General features: G+C 30.9%; 1 protein-coding gene and 1 pseudogene across 1 annotated transcript; one reads left to right on the forward strand and one right to left on the reverse strand.

Annotated features, from left to right (window-relative positions):
* The first annotated feature begins 4,781 nt into the window (after window positions 1–4,781).
* On the forward strand, window positions 4,782–8,603 carry LOC123225396 (annotated as a pseudogene).
* Window positions 8,604–16,080: 7,477 nt separating this feature from the next.
* On the reverse strand, window positions 16,081–22,419 carry LOC123225366 (aldehyde dehydrogenase family 3 member F1-like). The gene is made up of 10 exons (XM_044649299.1): window positions 22,191–22,419; window positions 20,768–20,836; window positions 20,277–20,373; window positions 19,932–20,138; window positions 19,509–19,633; window positions 19,172–19,276; window positions 18,912–19,084; window positions 18,718–18,808; window positions 17,908–18,057; window positions 16,081–16,518 (listed from the first exon to the last, which is right to left on the reverse strand). Exons 1-10 carry the CDS (start codon window positions 22,368–22,370, stop codon window positions 16,258–16,260), a joined length of 1,458 nt encoding a protein of 485 aa, XP_044505234.1. The 5' UTR covers window positions 22,371–22,419; the 3' UTR covers window positions 16,081–16,257.
* Between the last annotated feature and the right edge of the window lie 1,182 nt (window positions 22,420–23,601).

The raw sequence follows: 23,601 nt of genomic DNA on the forward strand, positions 1-23,601 counted from the left end.
GATTGAAATGATGTATACAGTGTTAGTTAACATTTAAGAAGAACTCAATAATTATTTTGATGAAGTAAATATAAGACCACTTCAATGTATACAGTGTTAGTTAACATTTTTATTGTTTTTAATAGAGATACAATATTTGAATTTGTAAAGTTATATTCTTTTGATTTTCCTATACACTATAGTTGGTTATTCAATAAACAATATAAAAACTATTATAAAGTTTTTAGTGTTATAAAGCCAAGTGGCTTTCCACCAAAGCAAGTCAAAAAAGACAGTGGGAATTCATTTATTAGAGCAAGAAGAAAATGACAAGGCCTACGCAGGAGAAACCAAAAGAGTGTGAATGCATTAATGAAATTGGAAAATTGGCTTGGAAATTTGCTTCCTTTGTTGACTGGAGGGGCGGCAAATTGCCTATAAATCCCCCCTCCTCTCTTAATGTAAATATAGAGATTTCTCTTCTCTTTTCTTCATCCGGAAATAAAGTTTCATGCTCTCTTCTCCTTTGCTATTTCTTCCTTTCATTTCTTTATCCTTTATACTTGCTTAATTAATTTTATAACATTTAGAACCAATGTCAATTTCAATCATGTCAAAGGGATTGTTGGCCTTACCATAAAATTGTTGAGTTAAAGAAGATGTTACATACCAATAGTTATCTTATTAAATTATCATTAGCTTTGTCAATGACTACTAACAGTTGAATGAGTGTTCAAAATATTTATGATGATATGTTATATTGTGATTAGGTGATTATAAATTAAAAATAAAATAATACTCAATCACATAATAAAACATCATTATTACGAATAAATACACACTTATATATTTATTTTAAAAGAATAATTTGCCATCATCCATGGTTGGGTAGATTTGAATATATGTCCTTTTAATATATATATATCAAAAGTCTTTTTAGATGTAGTTTATTATTGGCCAAAAGTTTACTCTTTTTCTAAATTCCTATTTACTAACTTTAAAACACTTAAATATTCACCTGTTAACTATTAAAGTTAATAGAATTGGTTAATTTTAAAATTTTATCTCTTGTTCTCTCCTAAACTTTAAAAACTAACAATTTTTCCTTTAAAACCTAATTTTTTTAAATGAATGAAAACCTGCAATTTCCCTCAAGTGTTTAAAGTTTCCTATTTATAGTTTTACAATTTTACAGCTAACCTCCTCTTCTTTTTTCTTCCTCATGTCACCTCTAACCTTTTTGAATTTTCAGTCCCCACCCCCCCCCCCCCCCCCCCCCCCCCCCCCTCCCACACCCTCGATTTGGTTCAGTTTCCCAATCGTTTTTTAGTAACCCTCTTCCTGCGATCTCTGGCATCTTTCTCTGCCTGAGACAAAGCTGATGTCAGCCTCTCTTTCTCTTTGACATTTGAGCTCCCTTTGGGCATCTTCTCGTAGTGCTTTCCTCTTGATTCATGCATGACGTCTGACTTTCTTCGTCGATGCCAACATCTCTCTCAATGGTTTGAATTTTTGGTCTCTCCTCAACACTGATCAATTAGATTGATCGGCAGTCCCAATTCAAAATCTCAAGGTCTTTTTAAATTAATAACGATTCATCTTTATCTAGAGATGAAAACGGCAGAGAGAGTCATGATTGGAGGGAGGTCGACGACGGAGAAGAGAGGTCACAATTGGATTCTGGTTGTCGGAAAAAAATGAAACCCTAACAGAAAAATGTAATTTTTTTTAAACTTAATTCTAAGAAAAATTGTTAGTTTTTTAAACTAAAGAAAGAAATGAGAACGTTTTATTATTTTTAATATATTTCTAGTTAAATAACTATTTTACCCCTAAAACTAACTTACTCAATTATTTTTAACAGTTAATGAGTGGATGTTTAGGCTTTTAGTACTTAATAAGTACTATTTTGAGAATTTAACAAACCTTTTGTAGAAATAAGTCCTTTGGCCTTTATTATTTTGAACGAAAACCAAAAACTTTATTAATTTGCGCATGGGGTAGTAATCATTCATGTCACTTTCTCATTACAAGTCGGGTGCAATTTTATTGATATTTACAATTTATAGATAACATAAAAATGATCATAGTTTAGTATAACTCACAAATGTTCCCAATAAATTACAAAATTAGAAAATTATCACAAAAATAAATTATAACTCACAAATGATATAAATTAATAATATGTTTAGATAAATTAACAATATATAAATAATTATTATATTTAATTAATAATAACAAAAGAATATTGAAACAATAATTTAATTAAATGTCCTTAATTTATATTAAATGTTATTAACAGTATTTTAATACATAAATTGAAAGTGATAATTTGATTATTTTTTATATTATTTGTTACATCAACTTAATAATAAAAAATTATAAAAATATTTTATTACTTAATAAATCAAATAAGATAAATAACTAGAGTAATCTGATATACACTTCACCAAACATACCCTCGGCAAGTTATTAAAAATAATACAAAAAAAAATGATACAAGTCTCTTTAGACAAGATAAACTTCTATAATTTGAATATCTTTATGGAATACCATACGTGGAAGGGGTAATGGTACCCACGAAAACCCTTTGCTCATCTTCTATCAAAATTGTTACTAGAGAGAAAATAAAAAAATATATCAATGTAATTGTTAAGTTTATTTATGTATTTATTTAAAAATTGAACTTAATTTTATTTCAAACTTATATTTATAATGAATAGTATATTCGGACGATAAATAATTAATGAGGAACATTATACTGTTATTTCACTATTGGTTTGTTGAAAAATCACTTGTATTGGCTGAAAACTGGAAAACTAATATCCGTGTAAGTTTTTAATAAATTGAGAATATGATGTTGATTTGGTTCACACAAAAAATAGTTTGGATTATAGATTGGAGTTTGATTTAAAATTATACGTACCCATCTTTAATATATAAATAGGACATATTTAATGTGTATTATCGTGTGATTGAGTGATTTTAAATTAAAGATAAAGTAACACTTAATCATATGATTAATATACATAAATATATATTTATTTGTATACTCAAAATAGATACGCATAGTATTACTCTATTAATTTTTTCAAAACCATGCTTTAGACTAGTACTAGATTCACTTATAAGACTAAAATGATAACTTTTGTTGAAATGAATATAAAGATTTAATAGGCATTAGATAACCAAAAAAACTACACTGTAGATCCCCTTATATAATAAAAAAATATTAGAAATTATCCATATAAAAACAAAAATTTAAGATATTAAATTATCAAATGTTGATTTTATACTAGAGATGGCAAGGAAACTAGGATAGATCATATATCTCATTCCTGTTCTCTTCTCTGTCTTTGTCCCTGAAATGATGAAACAATTTTATGTCTCTACCCTATGGAGAAACAAAAATCGCCTTCCATGCCCTACCTTTGTCATGCATTATCCAATATGCATCGGCATGTCCACAATTCTTCCTCTAATATTGCTTATTACACGCACATTACAAGCCTTGTTGTTTACCACATGCTTGACATTTTGCAAGAAGAACCTTTCCTCTCAACGAACCTATTCGTTCATCTTCTTCTTCATCATCACCCCTTTCCTATTTCTCCCTCCTGCTCCTATTTTCTTTCATGCTTCTAGCCTTTATCTTCGTCTTCATCTTTATGCCCTATTTTCATGGTCAAGTCCATAACTTAAAATTAGCAGCAACAACAAAAGAGTGACCATATGTCTCATTGCTTAGTAGTTAAATTTTGATGAAATTGTGTTCAGTCTTGTGGGAATGCAAAGGTGGTAGGTGTTTGTAAAGAAGAAAGGAGAATAGTAGAAAATGAATTTTTTTTTAGGATGAAAATGAATTAGGGTTGGGTTTTATATATTAATGGTATGTTGGTAATTATTTAAAAATACAATAGATATTTTAGTAAATTAAGTAAGATAGATGGTATGAGATAGGGAGATATCTCTCCCCATTTGCACTTACAAGAATTTTTTATGTCCCAATCGTATTCCCTACTTATTTCAAAGAATCTCTTTCCATATAAGGTAAGACGAGACAAGATTTAAAAAATTAGAGTATAATTATCTTCCCTATTTAAAATCAAGTTCTTTATCACTAATGATTCTTGTTAATATTTCTAAGCGATTGGGCCTTCAACAAGCTTTCACAAATATAAAAAAAACCATAGGGGACGTTTATTACATAAAAGCAAACTTAAGGGGACTTGAAAGATACAAATCCTAACTCAAGACCATAATAATATTTTAATAAAATTATATATACACATTTTTTATACATATATGATGTATTATCATGTGATTGAATAATTTTAAATTAAAGATAAAATAACATCAAATTATATGATAACATATCATTTTTATATCTAAATTATATATAAAATATATATACACTTAGTATTACTGGTACACATGTTTTTTATTAAACAATTAAAAATATAAATAATATATCATTATATGATTAAGAGATTTTAAATTATATAATAATATATTATCTATATATCTAATAATATATTTAAGAATATATATGCACCTAGTATTGTTCAAGAAAATTTGTCGATAGGGGGTGATTAGGGCTATGCCTATTAGGGCTTTCAGAGACATTTAAAGACCATAGCCCATGGAAGACTTTTATGATATTAGAGAAAAGTTGAGGGGAGCCGAAGAAGCCAGTGCGCTCAGCGAAATGCGGCCCGTGGGCTGTAACCCACACCTTAGCCCAATATCGAGACGACAGTGTTTCCTTGCAAGGTCTGGAAAATTAAACAAGAGAAAGCGAGGCCGCGAAGAGGACGAACAAACGTAACAACAATGGCGACAACACAAGGAGGATACCACCATCATCCAATGACGCTAGAAGAAGTACGAACTCTCTGGATTGGAGACTTACAGTACTGGGTCGACGAGAATTATCTCAACTCTTGCTTTGCTCACACCGGCGAGGTACTTACAACTCCATGTTTTTGCTACAAATTATCGACAGTTTTGAAGTATTTATGGAATTCCATGAGGGTTTCTTTGTATTTTCATCGAACCATAGGGGGTAAATATATTTACTGTGAATTGTATTTTATGTCAGGTTTAAGAAGGTTTTGAGATTGTGGAAAAAATTTCAAGAATCAGGGTTAGTTTTTAGTTGTTGAAGTTAAGTTTGAACTTTTATCAATTAGTTTAAGTACCGAACTTCGCTTTTTTTAAAAAAAAAATTACGGGTGTTGTTTGGAGTATTATATATCTTTTCTTTTCTTTTTGTCACATATTCATAGTTTTCGTTAATGCTCGTACCAAATGAGATTAAGTTGTACTTGCGTTGAGTACCATTTGAGTATATTTGGTTGGAAAAAGGAGTAACATATGAGTTAAAAATTTCAAAATTGGTTGTAAAGTTCTTTTTCCTGAAGTCCATTGCGTAACTAAATGTTGTGAAATGTGGAATTTTAGGCACTTGAGTTCTTTTGTTATATGGTGAACCATTGACAAGTTTGACGGATATACTTTCTACAGTTAGTTTCAATAAAGATTATACGTATTAAGATTACTGGTCAGCCGGAGGGTTATGGGTTGTTGAATTTGTTTCTCATGCAGCGGCTGAGAGGATTTTGCAGACTTATAATGGGACACCAATGCCTGGGACCGAACAAACTTTCAGGTTGAATTGGGCTTCTTTTGGTATTGGAGAAAAACGTGCTGATGCCTGGCCTGAGCATTCAATTTTTGTAGGGGATTTAGCACCTGATGTTACTGATTTTTTGTTGCAAGAGACCTTTCGTGTTCAATATCCGTCTGTTAGAGGTGCCAAGGTAGTGACAGATCCAAACACTGGACGCTCAAAGGGATATGGGTTTGTCAAATTTTTGGATGAGAATGAAAGAAACCGTGCAATGACTGAAATGAATGGTGTCTTTTGCTCAACTAGACCAATGCATATTAGTGCAGCAACGCCTAAAAAGGTGACAGGTTTTCAACAACAGTATGCTGCAACTAAAGGTGGTATTCATTTCATTATTATTGGCAGAGCATTACTCAGATTAGCCACTCATATGTTTTAACTTTTTAATTTCGTCTGCAGCCATATATCCTGTTCCTGCATACACTACCCCAGTGCAGGTACTTCCTGCAGATAATGATATCAATAATACGACAGTAAGTCACACATGCTCCGGAAGTAAACCTATTTATGGAACATAATCTTCATAAATTATATCTTTCTCTTACTCTTTCTTTCTATTGTAGATTTTTGTTGGTAACTTGGATCCAAATGTTACAGAAGAAGAACTGAGGCAAACATTCTTACACTTTGGGGGAGATTGTCAATGTCAAGATTCCTGTGGGCAGAGGATGTGGTTTTGTACAGTTTGCAGCTAGGTTTGTTCAGCATGTGAATTGATTACACTGATAATATTCTAAATTGACAAGTGAAATAGTATCCAAACATTAATTTATTATTAAGCTATCAGTTTTATTCTTTTCTTTCCAACAAGAATTGCATAAATATAAGCACTGGAAAGAGGCAAATGAGATTATTGTAGAAATGGTCAAATAAATCTTAGTCAAGTTTTCTGGTAGTCCTATAGACTCTGTCCTTTCTAACCTATTAATCTATATAGGACATCTGCTGAAGAAGCCATCCTAAGGATGCAAGGACATGTGATTGGTCAACAACTAGTCCGTGTTTCTTGGGGCAGGAAACAGGTGATGTTTAAAAGGATTTTATCTGTGCCAAATGCTCTGTTTTTCCAGGGTTTTAGAATTTTTATCATATGCTTGCCACATATTGTGATAGTTATTATTCAAAGCTAGTAAAACCTAATTGACTATGTAAGTATTTGTATCTTCTCTTAGCAATAGGAGTTAGGGTTAAGTTGAAAATTTCAGCTGGAAATCATTTAGATGATCTGCAATTCTCCTTTGCATTTTAGGATATGCATGGCTGATAGATGAAAAATGGGATATGTTGTCAGCTTTCTTATTTGCTTAAAATTACTTGCATTTATTTTGACAGTTTTGGGTATTTATGTACTATAGGACGTAACTGGTAGCATGGGAGCACAAGTAGATCAGACTCAATGGAATGCCTACTATGGTTATGGACAAGGCTATGATGCCTATGCATATGGGGCCACACAAGATCCATCTTTATATGCATATGGGGCCACACAAGATCCATCTTTATATGCATATGGTGCATACACGGGCTACCCACAATATGCTTAACAGGTAAGATATAATAACAGAGTCTGCTAATTATGGGCTTCTATGTCTTCAGAATTTTAAGATATTCCTTCCTTTTCTTTATTCACATTAATAGGTAAGTGGCAATGTCCCAAATCACTTGTGTTCTTTTCTTTTAGGTTTGTTGTTTGGGGGCTTCTTTTCAGCTTTTTGTAATTATTTTTCGAGCCTCTAGCAGGCCTTCTTGTAAGTGGATTCTTATGTGGGTTATAAACTTTCTCTTCTATTCCTTTGTGGACAGCCAATTTACTTACACACACTACTTTATCATATTTTTTGTCAATGATAGACTTTGTTTGCTTTAAAGGAAAAAAAATCAGCGTGACCTACCTTACACCTATTTCACTTTTTAATTCCCACTGAAAAATTTAAGCTTCTACTTAGCTTATAGTCGGGTTCATTGCACCGTTAATATCACCCTGTGCTGTTTTTCTCAAATTTTCTCCTCTTCTTCTCTCCTATGGATGTTTCCGACCTTTCAAAGGTGCATATGGCCTTAAAATGATTCCAATTCATTTTATATAATATAGTTATAAATTGCTCTTGGTATATACTGCTTTCACTCTAAGATAGAAAAAAATATTAACTATGAAATATTTATATGCTGTATACCTTTTGATCTCTATGTTAATTATATTTTGTTTCCTATTCGAGAAAGAAGGTGCTGCATGTTCTAGAGTTACCACCAATTTTACATTTTGATTTGATATACTGTTTAATATTTATTCTGAATTCCATACTAATGCATGAATCCCGTATGGTATTTGGCAGGTTGAAGGTGTTACAGATATGGCCGCTATGGCTGGTGCTATTCTAGGTGTCGATTAGAAGGAGGATTTGTATGATCCCTTGGCTATGCCAGATGTTGACAAGTAAAATTTTTTCCCTATGATTTCATGATGTATATAGACTATAGATTTAGTTTTTTGTCAAATACTCAAATCTTTTGACTTTGATTTCTAGGTTAAATACTGCTTACCTTTCTGTTCATGGAAGTGCCATATTAGGTTGGACCTTATGGCAGAAAACTTCTTCACTTACACCACAAGCTTAGATTCATACTGTTGTTAGTACTGGATGCAACCCACTGAAGTATTGACTACGAGTTACCTAAATGTGGTTCAGTTTAGTCTACTGCACTTCTGCTTTGAAACTCTCAGAGGACTGACGTTCTTTCAGTCCCAAGATATGGTTGTTGGTATCAAAGATTAGATCATTTTCTTTCTAGGATGTTGCTTCCTAACTGACATGTTACATAGATTAGCTTTTGCATGCACAGGTTAGAGTTAATTGTATATTTCAAGTGGATTAACTTCAAATCATGCCATCTTGTGATATATCATTTAATAAAAGTATCTCCCTGTTGTAAATTTTCCTTTTCATCCAATAAATCTGGTGAGCTTCCCATTTGAAAAATAGTTTATCAATTCATTTCTCCTTTTTCATTTTTTTTTTTCCAGAAACTGTGTGATGAGATAAATTTCGTATTTTTTATTTCTTCCTTTTTGTAGTTAGACAACCATGCAAAAAGTGTTTTATTTTAACGTTCAAAATACTATTTTTAGACAAACACAGAATATGTTTTCATTTTTTTGCCTTTTCAAATCCTGCAGATTTTTAAAATCTACTGCAAAATGAAACGAATTTATTGGCAGTCAACACTTGCTGAACATGAATTACTGATTTCTCATACAATTTCATAAATCTGGTGAGCTTCCCATTTTAAAGTGGATTATGTACAAAAAATACAGTTTACTGTTTGTAGTCCTAGGATTCCTCATACAGAATATTTGCAGTACTTCAGATTAAACAATTCCTGTGCGGAATAAATCATTTTCTAATTACACGCTTAGATCACATGTTTAGAAAACAGCTGATTTGTGGAAAAATCAAACTTGGAATGGAACAAAGAAGAGAGGATCAGGTCAAAATTGTTGCTGTGAAATAGGGATTTTAAGATTGAATGTTAAGTCTTGAAATCATAGATACTTTGGACAACCATGGTAGCTCCCTGCTGTCCTTCATCGCAAAAGCTACATCATCACTGCCACAAAAGCAAGATGAAGTCCGTTAGATTCCGATGCTAAGGTGACGATGGATAAAAGCTTAGTGGTAGCTGAAGAACTAACCTGGGATTATTGCGCTGTAACTTTTGCAACCTGTGCCTGGATCCTGCTTCACATAAAATAATTCTGCGTTTACCAAGCTTACACCTGCCAAAAGGGAATCATCAAATATATTAATATAAGTTTTCCCACAAAACTGAAATATGGGAACCATCAGTATCATCTGAAAGATGTACACTTCAATTTGGATTCTGTCAGAAACATCCTAACCGAGAAGCTTTCAAGTACAGAAATACATAACAAAAATAGTTACCTGATGCAGCCATGGGGAATTTCGTCAAGTTCCTATAATTTTTCATGATCTATGGGTTTCTTTTTCAGTGTCAAATGTACTCAACATTTCTATGACTTTGAATATTTAAGTCCTCATTTCTGTATGATTAATTCAACTTTTAGGAGTGCTGGCTTAGAAGTTATTGGTATCTTTATATACAGGAGAAGACTCTAATTTTGGGCAATTCCAGCCAATAAAGAATATTTAACTTTGTCAAACCTAAGTTGAAGTGCTGAGGATACTATTTGGTCAGCTGATTTAGCTTAAGTCATGTCTCCACTAATGTTACAAGTAAAAGCAGAGTTCATTAATATGCCCATAAACTATACAGCTTGAAATTATGATAGATAATAATAATTTTGGCCTACATACAAGGATTAGGAATGTGAACACTATAATTATTACAAGCATATATTGAAGAAACATCATATAAGGAAGTGAAAGCTGGCTCACCCCACTTTCAACAGTGTCCTAGCCAGGAAATGTTTCTCCATTGCTTGTAAAGATAAGAGAAACAGTCACTGCCAACTGCAGCAAAGAAGAATAAAACAAAACAAAAAGATGTGAGAAAATAGCTAAAGAAACAAGTGCATAACCTCAAATTTATAAAGGGAGCAATGCCTAAAAGATAATAAAAGTTTGCTTAGTTTATGATTAAGGTGTAGCATAAAGGACTCACTTTCCAGTCCTTATGATGATCATGGTTAAAGTTTGGTTCCCTTCAGTTTCTAGTGCCAAAAACAGGACCCATACTTTTAACAGCACAGCGAAAAGATTAGCAGGTGCTTGAAAAATTGACGTTTTCAAAGTCGGTGTCACCCATCCCAGTTTTGTAGAGTTCATGCACCATGGCTGTTAAAAAGATTTGCTCAGTTTGGAACTGCTTTTCATAACCTACAAAAGAGGGAAAAAAAAAAAAAGCTTGTTTTCACATTTGCTGTATCTCAAATCCTTTTTTGATTAGAAGAAACAAACAATTATAATAACAACATTAAGGTTTAACCTTTCAAACCAAGGGCGGGCAATTACACAGCTAGCAACTGATTGTAGTGTTCACTACTTAAATAATGCACAAGCATGATAAATCCTTAATCATCAGTTATATAGTTCCAGCCGTTGTCTAATAACCTGACTAATAATTGCAGCTTCAGTTGAAATCCCATGCACAAGCATGGGGTCAAGCGGGCTATGGTTGTTCTCTCAGCCAATATTTATTTCAGCGATCAAGTGTGCTAATAATCCATCTATGTTACCAAATTGACAAGCTGGGAAGAGCTTCAAATATAAAAGCATTTTTTTTTTAGGGAGGCAGCTTGTATACATTATTTCTGAACACAACAACTAATTACAACGCATGTATATCTTACATAATTCAGTTGATAGTTCTTCCGCATAACAGTGTTAAGAATTTACCACTCACTCACAAATGCAGAGAAACAACCAGAGTGTTCGCTCTTTGTCATGGACAATATAACTTATCAAAGCTAGAGCAGGAGTAAAATGTTCTTCTAAAACATAATAGAACGTTTTATGTCTTGGCTCACCATTTTTCTCAAACCTGAGACATTAAACTATCCAATAATGACAATTGTTTATGAAACTATAAATACGTATAAACAATAAACATGTTACTTCCAGTACCTCAATGTCGGCGAAATCACTAGTTCTATAAAGTTCCTTTCTCAAATTATAAGGTTGTTTTCCAATGACTTGTCATTATGTAATTAAAAATTGTTCTATCTTTAATTTAAAATCATATAATTACATGATGACATGTTATCTGTATATCTAAATTGTATAAAAAAATGTATATACGTAGCTTTATTGTTTTATAAACCATTTTCTGTCTAATAAAACATAAATTTACTAACATAGCTTGTACTCAGCAAGCTAGGCCCAGCATCATGCTAATTACCTGTGCATTGTAAATTTTGATAAGAAGGCCAGAGCGAAAAAGGCAAATTACCAAATCCCTAAGGATTTTACTAGTATATTCTTATTGAATGACCCCAATGCCCTTCCCACGCCAAAGTCTTACTTTCCCCACATTCCCTATATAATCCATTTTCCTTTTTGGAAAAGCTAATCATTGAGAGAGAGGTGGTCAAAGATGAATAGACATCGAAGGTTGGGTCGGGGATATGGTTGTGACATTAGAAGGGTTTGGTGAAATTTTTCATTTTTTTCTTCTAAGTCATTTATACTTGGCTAAATGACTCTTTCCCACCCAACAGTTGTTGAAACGACATATTTTTTTGGTGCAATTTTTCATTTTTTATCTTCTAAATCATTTATACTTGGCCAAATGGTTCTTTTCCCACCCAATAATTGTTGAAACGATGATTTTTATCCTTTAAATTTAAAAAAATATCATTTTTTTTCATCCACTTAAATTTGTTAAATTTTTTTATAAAATTATTGAAAAGACAAAAAAAAAAACCTTCAAGCTAAAGAACACCTTGTCTCCAAAATTTTATGAAATAGTTTTTGTGCCTCTAATTTATATTAGGGAAATTATAAAAAATAGGCAAAAGCAAGGGGGTTTAAGCAAAATTGCCCAAAAAATTCAGATTAAAGCAAAAATGCCCAACTTTTGTGAAATGTCGAAACTGCTCATATATAAACCCACCAAATTTTCCATGTTCTCACTATGTAATCACTGTTCAAAAACAGGGGGAAATTCGAAATTTTCCCCTGTCCCACTGTCATCGCACTGTCAGCTGGATTTCTGACGATTTTCGTGGTTTTTCGCAACCGAAAATGGCACAGCACGTTAGAATATCTTCCGTCATCTTGTTTGAATCAAGTTATTGTTCATATTATTGAGATTTGAGTGAGATTTTACGGTTTAGGGTTTAGGGTTTCGATTTTGAATAATACTTGAAATGTTTTGATTCTTAGTTGTTTTCGTTGAATTGGTTGAGGGGTTTTGTGTTATAGCTTATGTAGATTTGATTAGTGTTGAAATTGGAGGCCGAAACGATGAATTTTTGGCCGAAAATTTGTTTCGAAGCGATCGACAGTCGACAGTGAGAACAATGAACCATTGACAGTCGAGCTCTATAACGACAACCAGCTTCGCTGGTTGCACCAAATCTGGAGGCCAAAATAAAACTGTTTCAATGTGTATTATGCAATTTTTTTATTTTATCAAATTTAGGATTTTCAGTTTTTATGATTTTGAGTTTGTTTGTGACCGGGCTAGACTTTTTTTATATGTAATTTTCAAATTTGATATTTGTAATTATAATGTGCTTTTTTAGACACGTTTTACGATATAATTATGAAATTTTTGATCGATTTTTTGGTTTTCTCGTTCATAAGCTATTTGAACGTGTAGTTTTCGAAATTCAGATATGTTTTTTAGATTTTCGAGTAATTTTTTTATTATTGATATTCTAGGATATTTCAATATATCTATTTATTCATAATATGTTATTTTCAATATAGTTTTCATGAATTGATTTTTTCGATTCGAATTCAGAAATATGAATTTCTTCTTTCCGAACGAACTCGTAGTAATTGATATTAAATAAAAATGAGAGTGAAAGTAAGTATTTAAGTGATATAAGAAATATATGTAATGAGAGTGAGAGAGTTTATATAAATGAGATGAGGGGAGGGGTAATTTTGGCATTTTAGAAAAAGCTATGGGCATTTTTGCTTAGGAATAGTGATTTGGGCATTTTTGCTTAAAAATAGTGAATTTGGGCATTTTTGCTTAATGGGGGGGTATTTTGGCCATTTTTTATAATTTCCCTTTATATTAATTCTAATTAGATATAATATAAAAATTTACTAATATGAGTATAGATAAGGGTGGTCAAGGGCATATAATCATTTGTTTAAGGGGCAAAAATTTTCTTTCAAATAATAAAAGTGTTAATGATATTTTTAAGGGTGAAAAAAGAAAAAGTTATACCCCCAAAGAGCTAAACAAAATACAACAAATTAATAATGTAAATATCATATTAAAAATTATTAGAGCTACAATATACTTTCAAAATATATGAAGGTGTATTTGTAATTTTTTAAATAAGAGTGGAAATATATCCATTTGTACCTATTAAGTTTCAAATGGGAAATTATAATAAATGGCCAAATTACCCCTCTATTAAGCAAAAATGCCCAATTTCACTATTTCTAAGCAAAAATGCCCAAATTCCCTATTCTTAACAAAAACACCCTAATTTTTTTTAAATTACCAAAACACATTTATATAAACTCCCTCACTCTCACTCTCATTACATACATTTCTTATATCACTTAAATACTCATTTTCACTCCTATTTTTACTTAATATAAATTACTACGGGTTCATTCGAAAAGAAAAAATTCGTATTTTTGAATTCGAATCGAAAAAAATAAATTCGTGAAAACTATATTGAAAATAATATGTTATGAATAAATAGATATATTGAAATACCCTAGAATGTCAATAATAAAAAAATTACCCGAAATCTAAAAAACAGATCTGAATTTCGAACACTACACGTTCAAATAGCTTATGAACGAGAAAACCAAAAAATCAATCAAAAATTTCGTAATTATATCGTAAAGCATGTCTAAAAAAGCACATTGTAATTATAAATATCAAATTTGAAAATTACACATAAAAAAAGTCTAGCCCGGTCACAAACAAACTCAAAATCATAAAAACCGGAAATCATAAATTTGATAAAACAAAAAAACTGCATAAATACTCATTGAAACAGTTTTATTTTGGCCTCTAAATTTGGTGCAACCATGTTATAGAGCTCGAAACGAGCTTCACGTTGATATATTACAGGCCCCATAACTCCTCCTGGATCAAAAGTTATGGCCGATCAAAGTCTGTCTCATATAGACCCTATGGTTTTAAAAAAGTTAATTTCCACCCAACCCACGGTTTTCACGGACTGCCCCATGGTTCAGTATAAAATTTCCCACGGACCCCCGTGGATCTCCTTTTGTTCCCCCTCCTCCTAAAATTTTGAAAATGTTAAAATTTCCCACGTGCGCCCGTGAGAAATTACACAGCACCGACAGATCTAACCCATTTTTCAGCCAAAAATCATCATTTCAGCCTCTAATTTCAACACAAATCAAATATACACATCTAATAACACAAAACCCCTCAAGAAATTCAAACAAAACAACCAAGAATCAAAACATTTATGCATTGTTCAAAATTGGAACTCTAAGCATTCAAACCTCAAAATCTCCCTCAAATCTCAATAATCCTGACAATAAATTGATTCAAACAAGAAGTGGGATGATGTACCATCCTTATTTGTCATTTTCGGTTGTCGAAAAACATAAAAAATCAACGAAAAAAATGAAAACCTGTTGCGCCCATGGGAAGCCCGCGAGAAACCCGTGGGAGACAAGAATTTTGCTTTGATTTTGAACAGTAAATTTGTGGGAAATGTGGGGTTTACATATAAGGACAGTTTAGTCATTTCCCAAATTAAGGGCATTTTTGCTTAAACCTTAGAATTTTGGACAATTTTGTTTAACACTCTTTAATTTTGGCCATTTAATATAATTTCTCTTTTCAAAATATGTATTTACACCTTTACATATTATTCACAATTTATTTCAATAGAGGTATTATTATAATATTCTTATCCTGAAAGACAAAATGACAATTAATTACACTTATTTTATGACGTTGAGATATAATAACATAAATATTTTCTTATTGTTAAAACTAATAGAGACTTTGATAGATAATTAGGAAAATGAACTTTTTTTCAAATTTTAGATGAAAATTTATTTATTTTATCAACCTTTGGGTGGTCTTTATACTTCAATTAAAATAAATGATTAAGTACTATTGTCAACAAACCACAAACAGTATGAACTATGACTAATTAGGGTTGCAAACAAGTTGAATTACTCACAATTCAATTTGATTATTGTTAAATCAAGTTGAAGCTTATTTTCGCTTGGTTTGGTGAGCTCACGGCTCAATTTGAGTACAATAGCAATAAACCTCCAAATTTTAAAAAATTTACATTTTCACCCGTAAGATCTCACCACTTTACTTTAAAATTAGGGTAATATATAACTTATGAGGTTTAACGAATTTTGTTAGTCAAGCTCGAATCAACCATTTCTATGTCAAACTCGAGCCTCCAAATCCCAAACTTATTGAGCTTAAGTTTAGCATATATCGAATCGAACCAAGCTCAAACTAACACTACTCGACTTGATTACAACCCTATTACCAATACCCAATGGGACTATTTGCATATAGGAAAATCTCTAGTGTTTAAGGCAATTCTCCCACAAATTGATAGGTAGTATTTTTTTCTTTTGTCTCGTAGATATATCAATTTAAACTTGAACCCTTGGGTTTTTTTTTTTTGAAGAATCTCTAATATTTGAAAAAAAAATTAACAAAATGCAAATTATTTGAAAATTTTGAGTCAATGAAAACATTAACTTTGATATCACACAATATCAATCAAATCAAACAACTACATACTTCGGAGAAACTCTTTACATATGCTAAAAGCTTAGAAATTTCGTTTGGCGCGTTTTAAAAACCCTTTTTTAATTTTCCGATTGATTAAACTTTCTATCCATTTTCTTGTTCCCCAAAAAAAAAGTGTTTGTTTTTTTTCCCTGAAATGTGTATTAAGTGAGGGTTGAGGCTTTTCTTGGTTTTTTTAAACCAAGAATGGATAGAAGCATGCCAAGGTAGTCATAATTGTAGACATCTTCCAGGAGTTGAAGTTTGTGATTGTTCCATGGAGGATATCTAAACCAAAAATCAGTGAGAAAGCTTCTTCTGACCACTGCCTTAAGGTGGCTGAATGTGTCAAAGGAGAACTTCCCATGGTAACTCCCCATCCCACTCTCTCCGATTCCTCCAAATGGTAGACTATCAGCACAATACTGCACAAACATAAAATTAGAAGAATTCTATTATTAGAGCTTGTTCAATTTTTTTTTAAAAATTTGTTTTCAAGAAGCCAATTGAACTAATATTCAGATCTATGAGATTAGATCCATATAACGTGTAAAATGGGATGGCACAAAGATGAACAAGAATTTGTTTGAACGATTCAGATCTATGAGATTAGAGGCAAAAATACCCAAGAGTTTTGGGCAAAAGCAATCAATATATTGTGTTTTATAGTTAACAGGTCACCTTTTAGAAAATTTGAGAGAAATTCTAAGCAAAAAGTTTGGACCAATAAAGAACTGATTTTTTTTAAGTGAGATTTTGTTATTGAAGGGGCACACCAAAGGTAATGAATATGTTGACAAAGTTGCTATCATTAGATAAGTTAAAACATTGTTTAAACTTACTCCGAGTTACTACATGTTTGGTAGTAAGGGGTTAGAGCCTTAAGTGGAAACATGTATTTTCAAGGGTGAACATGTATTCTATGGATACAAATATTCACTAATTTGGGATTGCTAAATAAAGGTTTCTCATGTTAACAAATGTATCAACTAAAAGTTTCATAATAATTGATGAAATGGGTGTTCCAAATGATGAAATGGAATAACATAATCATTCTAATACATGAACAATTATTCCAAACGTCATAATGGTCATTCCAAAAATTTAGTCGTTGCTCATTCCAAAAGTGCATTAGAGTATTCTAAAATTGTGAAAAGAAGAATGGGAAGATAGAACAAGCCTGTTTCAGGAGAAACAAGCAAGGTTGTGTGTGGAATAGGCATTCCATCCATGGAATGTCTATTCCATCGAACTAATCTGAAAAAATTTAGTTAAAACATTATTGTAATTTTGGATTACTTAGGTCATCACTATATTAAAAAAACTTTATGAACATGTTCAAAAGATTCTCCTTAGTTTAATAAAAAGAACGGTTGCTCGGTAAACATAGACATATTGCCGAATCACGTAAATTGTATGTCTTGTGAGATTATGTTTACCTTGAATTTTCTGTTAGTTCACTGTACATCTCTAATTCAATCCTTTGTAAAGATTAGAGGTTCAAATAACAGCAGGATATCCATGGAAACAACTTTAAAATGTTCTCTATTTTTCTTTATAACAACTAGAAATTTTTTATTTTTCTTATAACTAAGAGTTTTCAAGCCATCCCTTAATTAAAAATATTCATCGAAGGTGCTTGTTGTCTCTATTTTATGAGTCAAAGAAAACATTATTTTAAACTTGTTAAAAAGCATTTAACTTCTTGCAAAAGCACTCTAAAAAATTATTAATGCTAAGTAGGGTAGATTAATTATATTAATTAAAGAGAGATATAAAAGTAAAAATAATTAGTTAAGTTAATGATAATTTACTTGAATAATTGCATCATTGAATACCAAACTCCCTGATGAAGTTTCTGAAACTATTCTCCTTTGAAGTGCTTCTTTCTTGGTGAAGGCATAAATGGAAAGTGCTTTCGGCCTTGAATTAATAAACCCAATACTCTCTTCGATCTTCCTCACCTGTTAAGGCAAATGTTTTTAAACACAATTTTGGATACAATTCGAAAAATTAATGGAAAATTTAAAAAAATTAATAGTCGTTTTCTCAGTTAAATATATAATAATAATTAGAGGTGACAATAGGCAAGAGTGGGAAGGTGATCTCAATTTCCGTCTCTGTCTCCATATCCATTACGAAGATAAAAAAGATTCTCCATCCCCATCATTACAAAGAAAAATCTCTTCCTTGTATCTTCTAAACACAATATAAATATATTAAATAATAAAATTAATTTAAATTAAAACTAACATACTATTTTAAATATCACAAATATTATATATTAATTGTTTTAATATGTGCAATAAAAATATAAATAATTTAAAAATATAATGTTATGTTAGTATTTTAAATAAAGATATTAATATAAAAAGACAATGATGGGACGGGGAAAATAGTAAGGTGAGGACAAGGCGAGATGAGGAGGGGACATATACACCCCCGTCCCTTGCCTGTCCTCGATTATAGAGATATTTTTTGTCTTTGTTCTTCATCGGGGAATTTTTTCTCCGTTAGGATCGAAGACTCTAAATTTGAATCGAAATTATCATTTCTAATAATAATTATATAATTCAATATATTATTTAAACCATAATCTCTTGATAATATCATCCATTTAATACCGTAATTATGGGAAGCAATGGACCAAAGATTTCTTCAGTCATAATGGCTGCGTCAAGAGGAGGATTCACCAAGATTGTTGGTTCAATGAATCTGAATACATTGAGGTTGAATAAAATAAATAAATGCATTATGAATGAATAAATTATATTTTATAAATTAGTAAAAAAAAAATAAAATAAAATAGATGACTTACAAATTGTCTTCATCCATAGAGCCACCAACGACAATAGAATCCTTGATTGCTGGATCACTTATGAGATCTTTCAATCTCAGAAAATGTTGCTTATTAATTATCCTAGCAATACTATTACCATCCTTCGGGTTTTCACCGAACATTTTCTTGATGCTTCCCTTCATTAACTCCACCTAAATTATTGTTCCTCATTAAAAAAAAATTAATGAAAATAATAATAATAATAATAATAATTTAATTTGATGCAAAAAGGTTCGTACCAGGGGTGGAGCAAATTGCTCTTCCACCAAGACATAATCTATTGCTATGCAAGCTTGACCTGCGCAAGCCCCAAATTTTGACACCACTATTCGATTTGTAGCCGCCTGCCAAAATATAAAACAAACAAGAATTTAGAAACAGTTAATTGCCTTAATAATATGAAGGCAATGAAATGTTGAAATTGTAAAAGAATAATACAATGTGTACTCATTTTGGATATACAAATACATATACGCTTATGTTTGTTATCACATGATTGAGTGTTACTTTATTTTTAATTCAAAATCAGTCAATCACATGATGACAAACATGAAGTGTGTACCCATAATTAATTACCTCTCTATCCCAAGAAGATTCGAGAGAATCAACAATGGCAGGGCATTTGCCTCCCAACTCAAGGGTTACTGGAGTTAGATGCTTCACAGCTGCTGACATAACTATCCTTCCCACTTTTGCACTTCCTACCATTAGTTTCAAATTTTCATTAATCAAAAAAGAAAAAATTCAAGTATTTCTTGGATGAGTACTACATATATAAACTTGTTCATACAACTTGATGTATAGTAATATTTTGTCGGTGATTTTAAAGTGAGAGAAAAAGTAAACAATCATATCATTCAATGATCTCAAACTAACATATCAATTTATATATATAAGTTAATATAATATGTTTATACATCTAATTTTATTCTTCTTGGATTCACCCCTCATGTTGGACATTTACTGTACACACATATTTCATGTAATATGTTTACTTACCTGTGAAGAAGATCTTATCCCATTTTTGGTGGAGGAGTTTTTCACCAACATCAGGGCCACCCTCAAAGACTTTGATAGCTTTATTGTCAAGGTAACTGGGCACTACATTTGCTAAGAAAGAAGAGCAAGCTGGAGACATCTCTGAGGGCTTCAAAACCATTGTGTTTCCTGCTGCAATTGCCCCTATCAATGGCTCCAAAGATAGCCCTTCATTTCACCACAAATTGTAGTCAGTTAAAAGAATTCTGAAGAAATTTTTGTTCCCGATTTTTTCTTCGGGATTTTTTATCGGTTGTGTGTTTTGAGGGGAAAAAAAATCAGATCAGGAGAGAATCGGACACTTACCGAAGGGAAAATTCCAGGATGAGATTATGAGGACAACACCATGAGGTTCAGGAACCAGTTCTGCTAATGAGAGAACTGCAACTTTTGGTAGTTTAGCCTATCAATCAAACCACTAACAAGAGTTAATGGGTAATTATTTAAGAAAAATTTCTTATTTATCTTCAAATTTATTAAAAATCCTCTTGAAACTATGCAAATAGATCACAGCGATTTTTTTTTCCGAGATTTTAAAAATATATAATTTAAAGGTCCACAAAATTTTCTAATATAATAGAATAACATTTAAAATAATATTATATATATCTACTTTGAGTATATGTTTATGTTTATTATTGAATGAATATATCTACCTTATTTAATTTCAGAATTTTATTATAATATTTAATTTCAAATTATGTTTTGCCATGTATTATTAATTTTAATTGTATTATTTGAATATCTAGTTAAATACTAAAATAAAAGTACACAAAGACAAATAAATAATTAATTACCTTTTTCGTCGACATCCATCCTTTGAGATTTTCCAGTGCATAATTGATGGATTTCATTAATGTCCCTATCTGCCAGGAATATAAAAGTAAAAACATGTAAACGATGTTTTTATAGTGATTATAGGAACCAAGTAATTATCCATAAGAGAAAACAAACGACAAATTAAGAGTTTAAACTAGACCTAGCCATGGACCGGTTTGGCTCGTGAATTGGATTGAAATCAGTTTGGATAAAACCAGAATCAGAACCAAAAGAACCAGAACCGGAACAGAAATTAGATTTTGATGGTTCAGTTCTGGTTTATATAATTTTAAATCGTAAAACCATCAGTTCACATTCGGTTTATGAATCGACAGTTTACATCTTTTGAACAGGTAATTTTATTTTTTTGGAATTTTTTTATTTTTTAAAATTTAAAAAAAAAAAAAGGAACCAATGGTTCCCTCTCCTATATATTTCAAAATCTTTTGCAGGGACCATCTCCTACACAAATTCTAAATTTCGTTTCACCCCTCCTTTTAAAAGTTTTTTAAAAAAATTTTTCCTATATATATTCATTCAATCTCTCAACTCTGTCGCACTAAATCCTTCAAACTCTCTCATTTACTCTCATTCTCATCCTTTCAATTCTTAATACTCTCTTAATATTTAAATCAAATTCTCTTAAATTTAATTAAATTCTTTCTTTATTTTTTATTAATTTCAATTTCAATTTTTATTATACAATAATTAATTATAGAATTTATTCTTATAATTAATTTTATATATTATTTTTTTATTATCTATCATAATTAATTATATAATTTATTTATATAATTAAATTTATTTATTATATAAAAGTGGATAGTTTACAAGCCGAATTATGCCAACAAGATATAAAAGTGGAGTTCAATGAAAAATCGTTTGATTTAACTACGGATAGTTCGATGACGGAAAGAAATAGTCAAGATAGCGGAAGAGAATGATAAGGTAAGGAGGTACTGCCGGCTATTGAATATGCAAAGGTGAGAGAACTACGTAGGGTTTAATTCTTTTAAACTCCAAAAAGATACGTAGGAAGCGTAATTGAAAAATTAAGTTCAAACATTTCTTTTAATTTTCAATTATTGTAATTAATAATTTAAAAACTAAATCAAGATCATGTATTAGAATTGACGGTTCAATGTCGGTTTCGAACCGGGGTCATGAATCAGAACCGTCGGTTTTGAACCGGGGCCATAAATTAGAACAGTCGGTTTCGAACCGGGGTCATGAACCGATTACAAACCGTCCTATTACTGTTTCGGTTTAGGGTCCTTATTTTTTCGAACCATGAATCAGCGGTTTCGAACCATGGCCAGGACTAGTTTTAACTAATTATTCCTTATGAAACCCAACTGAAAAATAAAATGAGAGCGAAGAATAATGAAGTGAACTACTTGCCTCATCTCTGAAAGCTTCAACAGGATGTTTTCCAAGATCTTTTATGAGAGATTTATAAATATCTTCTTCTCTCTCATGAAGAAGAGCGAGCAAGTTTTCAAGCTGAGCTTTTCTCCAACCTGTTTCTTTTGTTTTTCCACTACAAAAATATTCTCTCAATTCTTCAACATCTCTCTCCATTTTGCTTCTCCAGGGTGCTTCGGCTCTTTCTTGGACAGCATATATATACACGCACATAAGCAGACCTATTTTATTGTGCCCTTTTTTTTTATTTTTAAAAACTTAAATATTTATTTATAAATTAAATTTTATTAAAAATTTTAGTTAAAATTAACAATAAAATTATTATTTTAATTATAATATTAAAAATATATATAATCTATTAATTTTTCTCTTTGGGTTTAAAAACCACAAATTTATCCTTTTTAAAGAGTTTTCAAATTTTAAAAAATTACATTTTCTTCCCAAAACCTAATTTTTTTTTTTCGCCTCTAGTCACCATCTCTAGTGTCAGCGACATCCCCTTTCTACCTTAAGTGGTCGCCAATGCCGATTATAACATTTTTCCTACCCTAAATCGTTGTCTGTCAGGACGTGTCATTATCTAAATGATTAGAGGGTTTAAATTTGTTAGTTTTTCAAATTTAGAAAAAAAAATTATATACTTTTTTAAACGTATTGTCAAAATGATGATTTTACCTCTAATCCTAACTGAAAATTTTAATAAAATTTGATTTATAAGTGAATGTTTAAATTTTTTAAAATTGAAGAATGACACTTTGAATTTTTACTATACTTTAGATGGAACAAGTCTTTTAGCCTTTACGGATTAGTATCTTACCCCATTAATCTCAATAAAATCAACCTTGTATTTATACATAATAAGGTAACAGAATTTACCCAAATAATAATTATATTATTTTACATGAATAAATCATGAAAATTAAATATTAAGCTGGAGAAATGTCTGGGGTCCATTTATTAAACTAGTGTCGTTCGTTGAAAGACATTTCACATCAAATCATAAATAGTTGGTTGATAATCCAAGTATTTATAAATAAAATTAAAAATAAAAAAATTAAATGAATTTATATAAAAATATAAATTAATTAAAAAATTAGAAAAAATAAAACAAGTTGAAGATGGGCTTTGCCACAAAGGAAGAAGCCATTCCGACTCCTGCCTTTGTGTCAATGGCAGAAGCCGCTGGCTTCTGCCTTCTGCCAGACGGAAACCTGTAGCAACAGCATAAGGTGCTTCTGCTACAAGTAATTAAATATTTTTTTAATTTTTTATATGATGTTGAATTGGATTGGACTAGTCTATAAACTTAATATTAGAATCTTAAATCAGGCTTAACAAACTCATAAATTTAGTCTAATATACTACAGTATTAAATCAAATCTTAATT

This window comes from Mangifera indica, chromosome 9 (assembly GCF_011075055.1).
Source record: "Mangifera indica cultivar Alphonso chromosome 9, CATAS_Mindica_2.1, whole genome shotgun sequence".
NCBI lineage: Eukaryota > Viridiplantae > Streptophyta > Magnoliopsida > Sapindales > Anacardiaceae > Mangifera > Mangifera indica.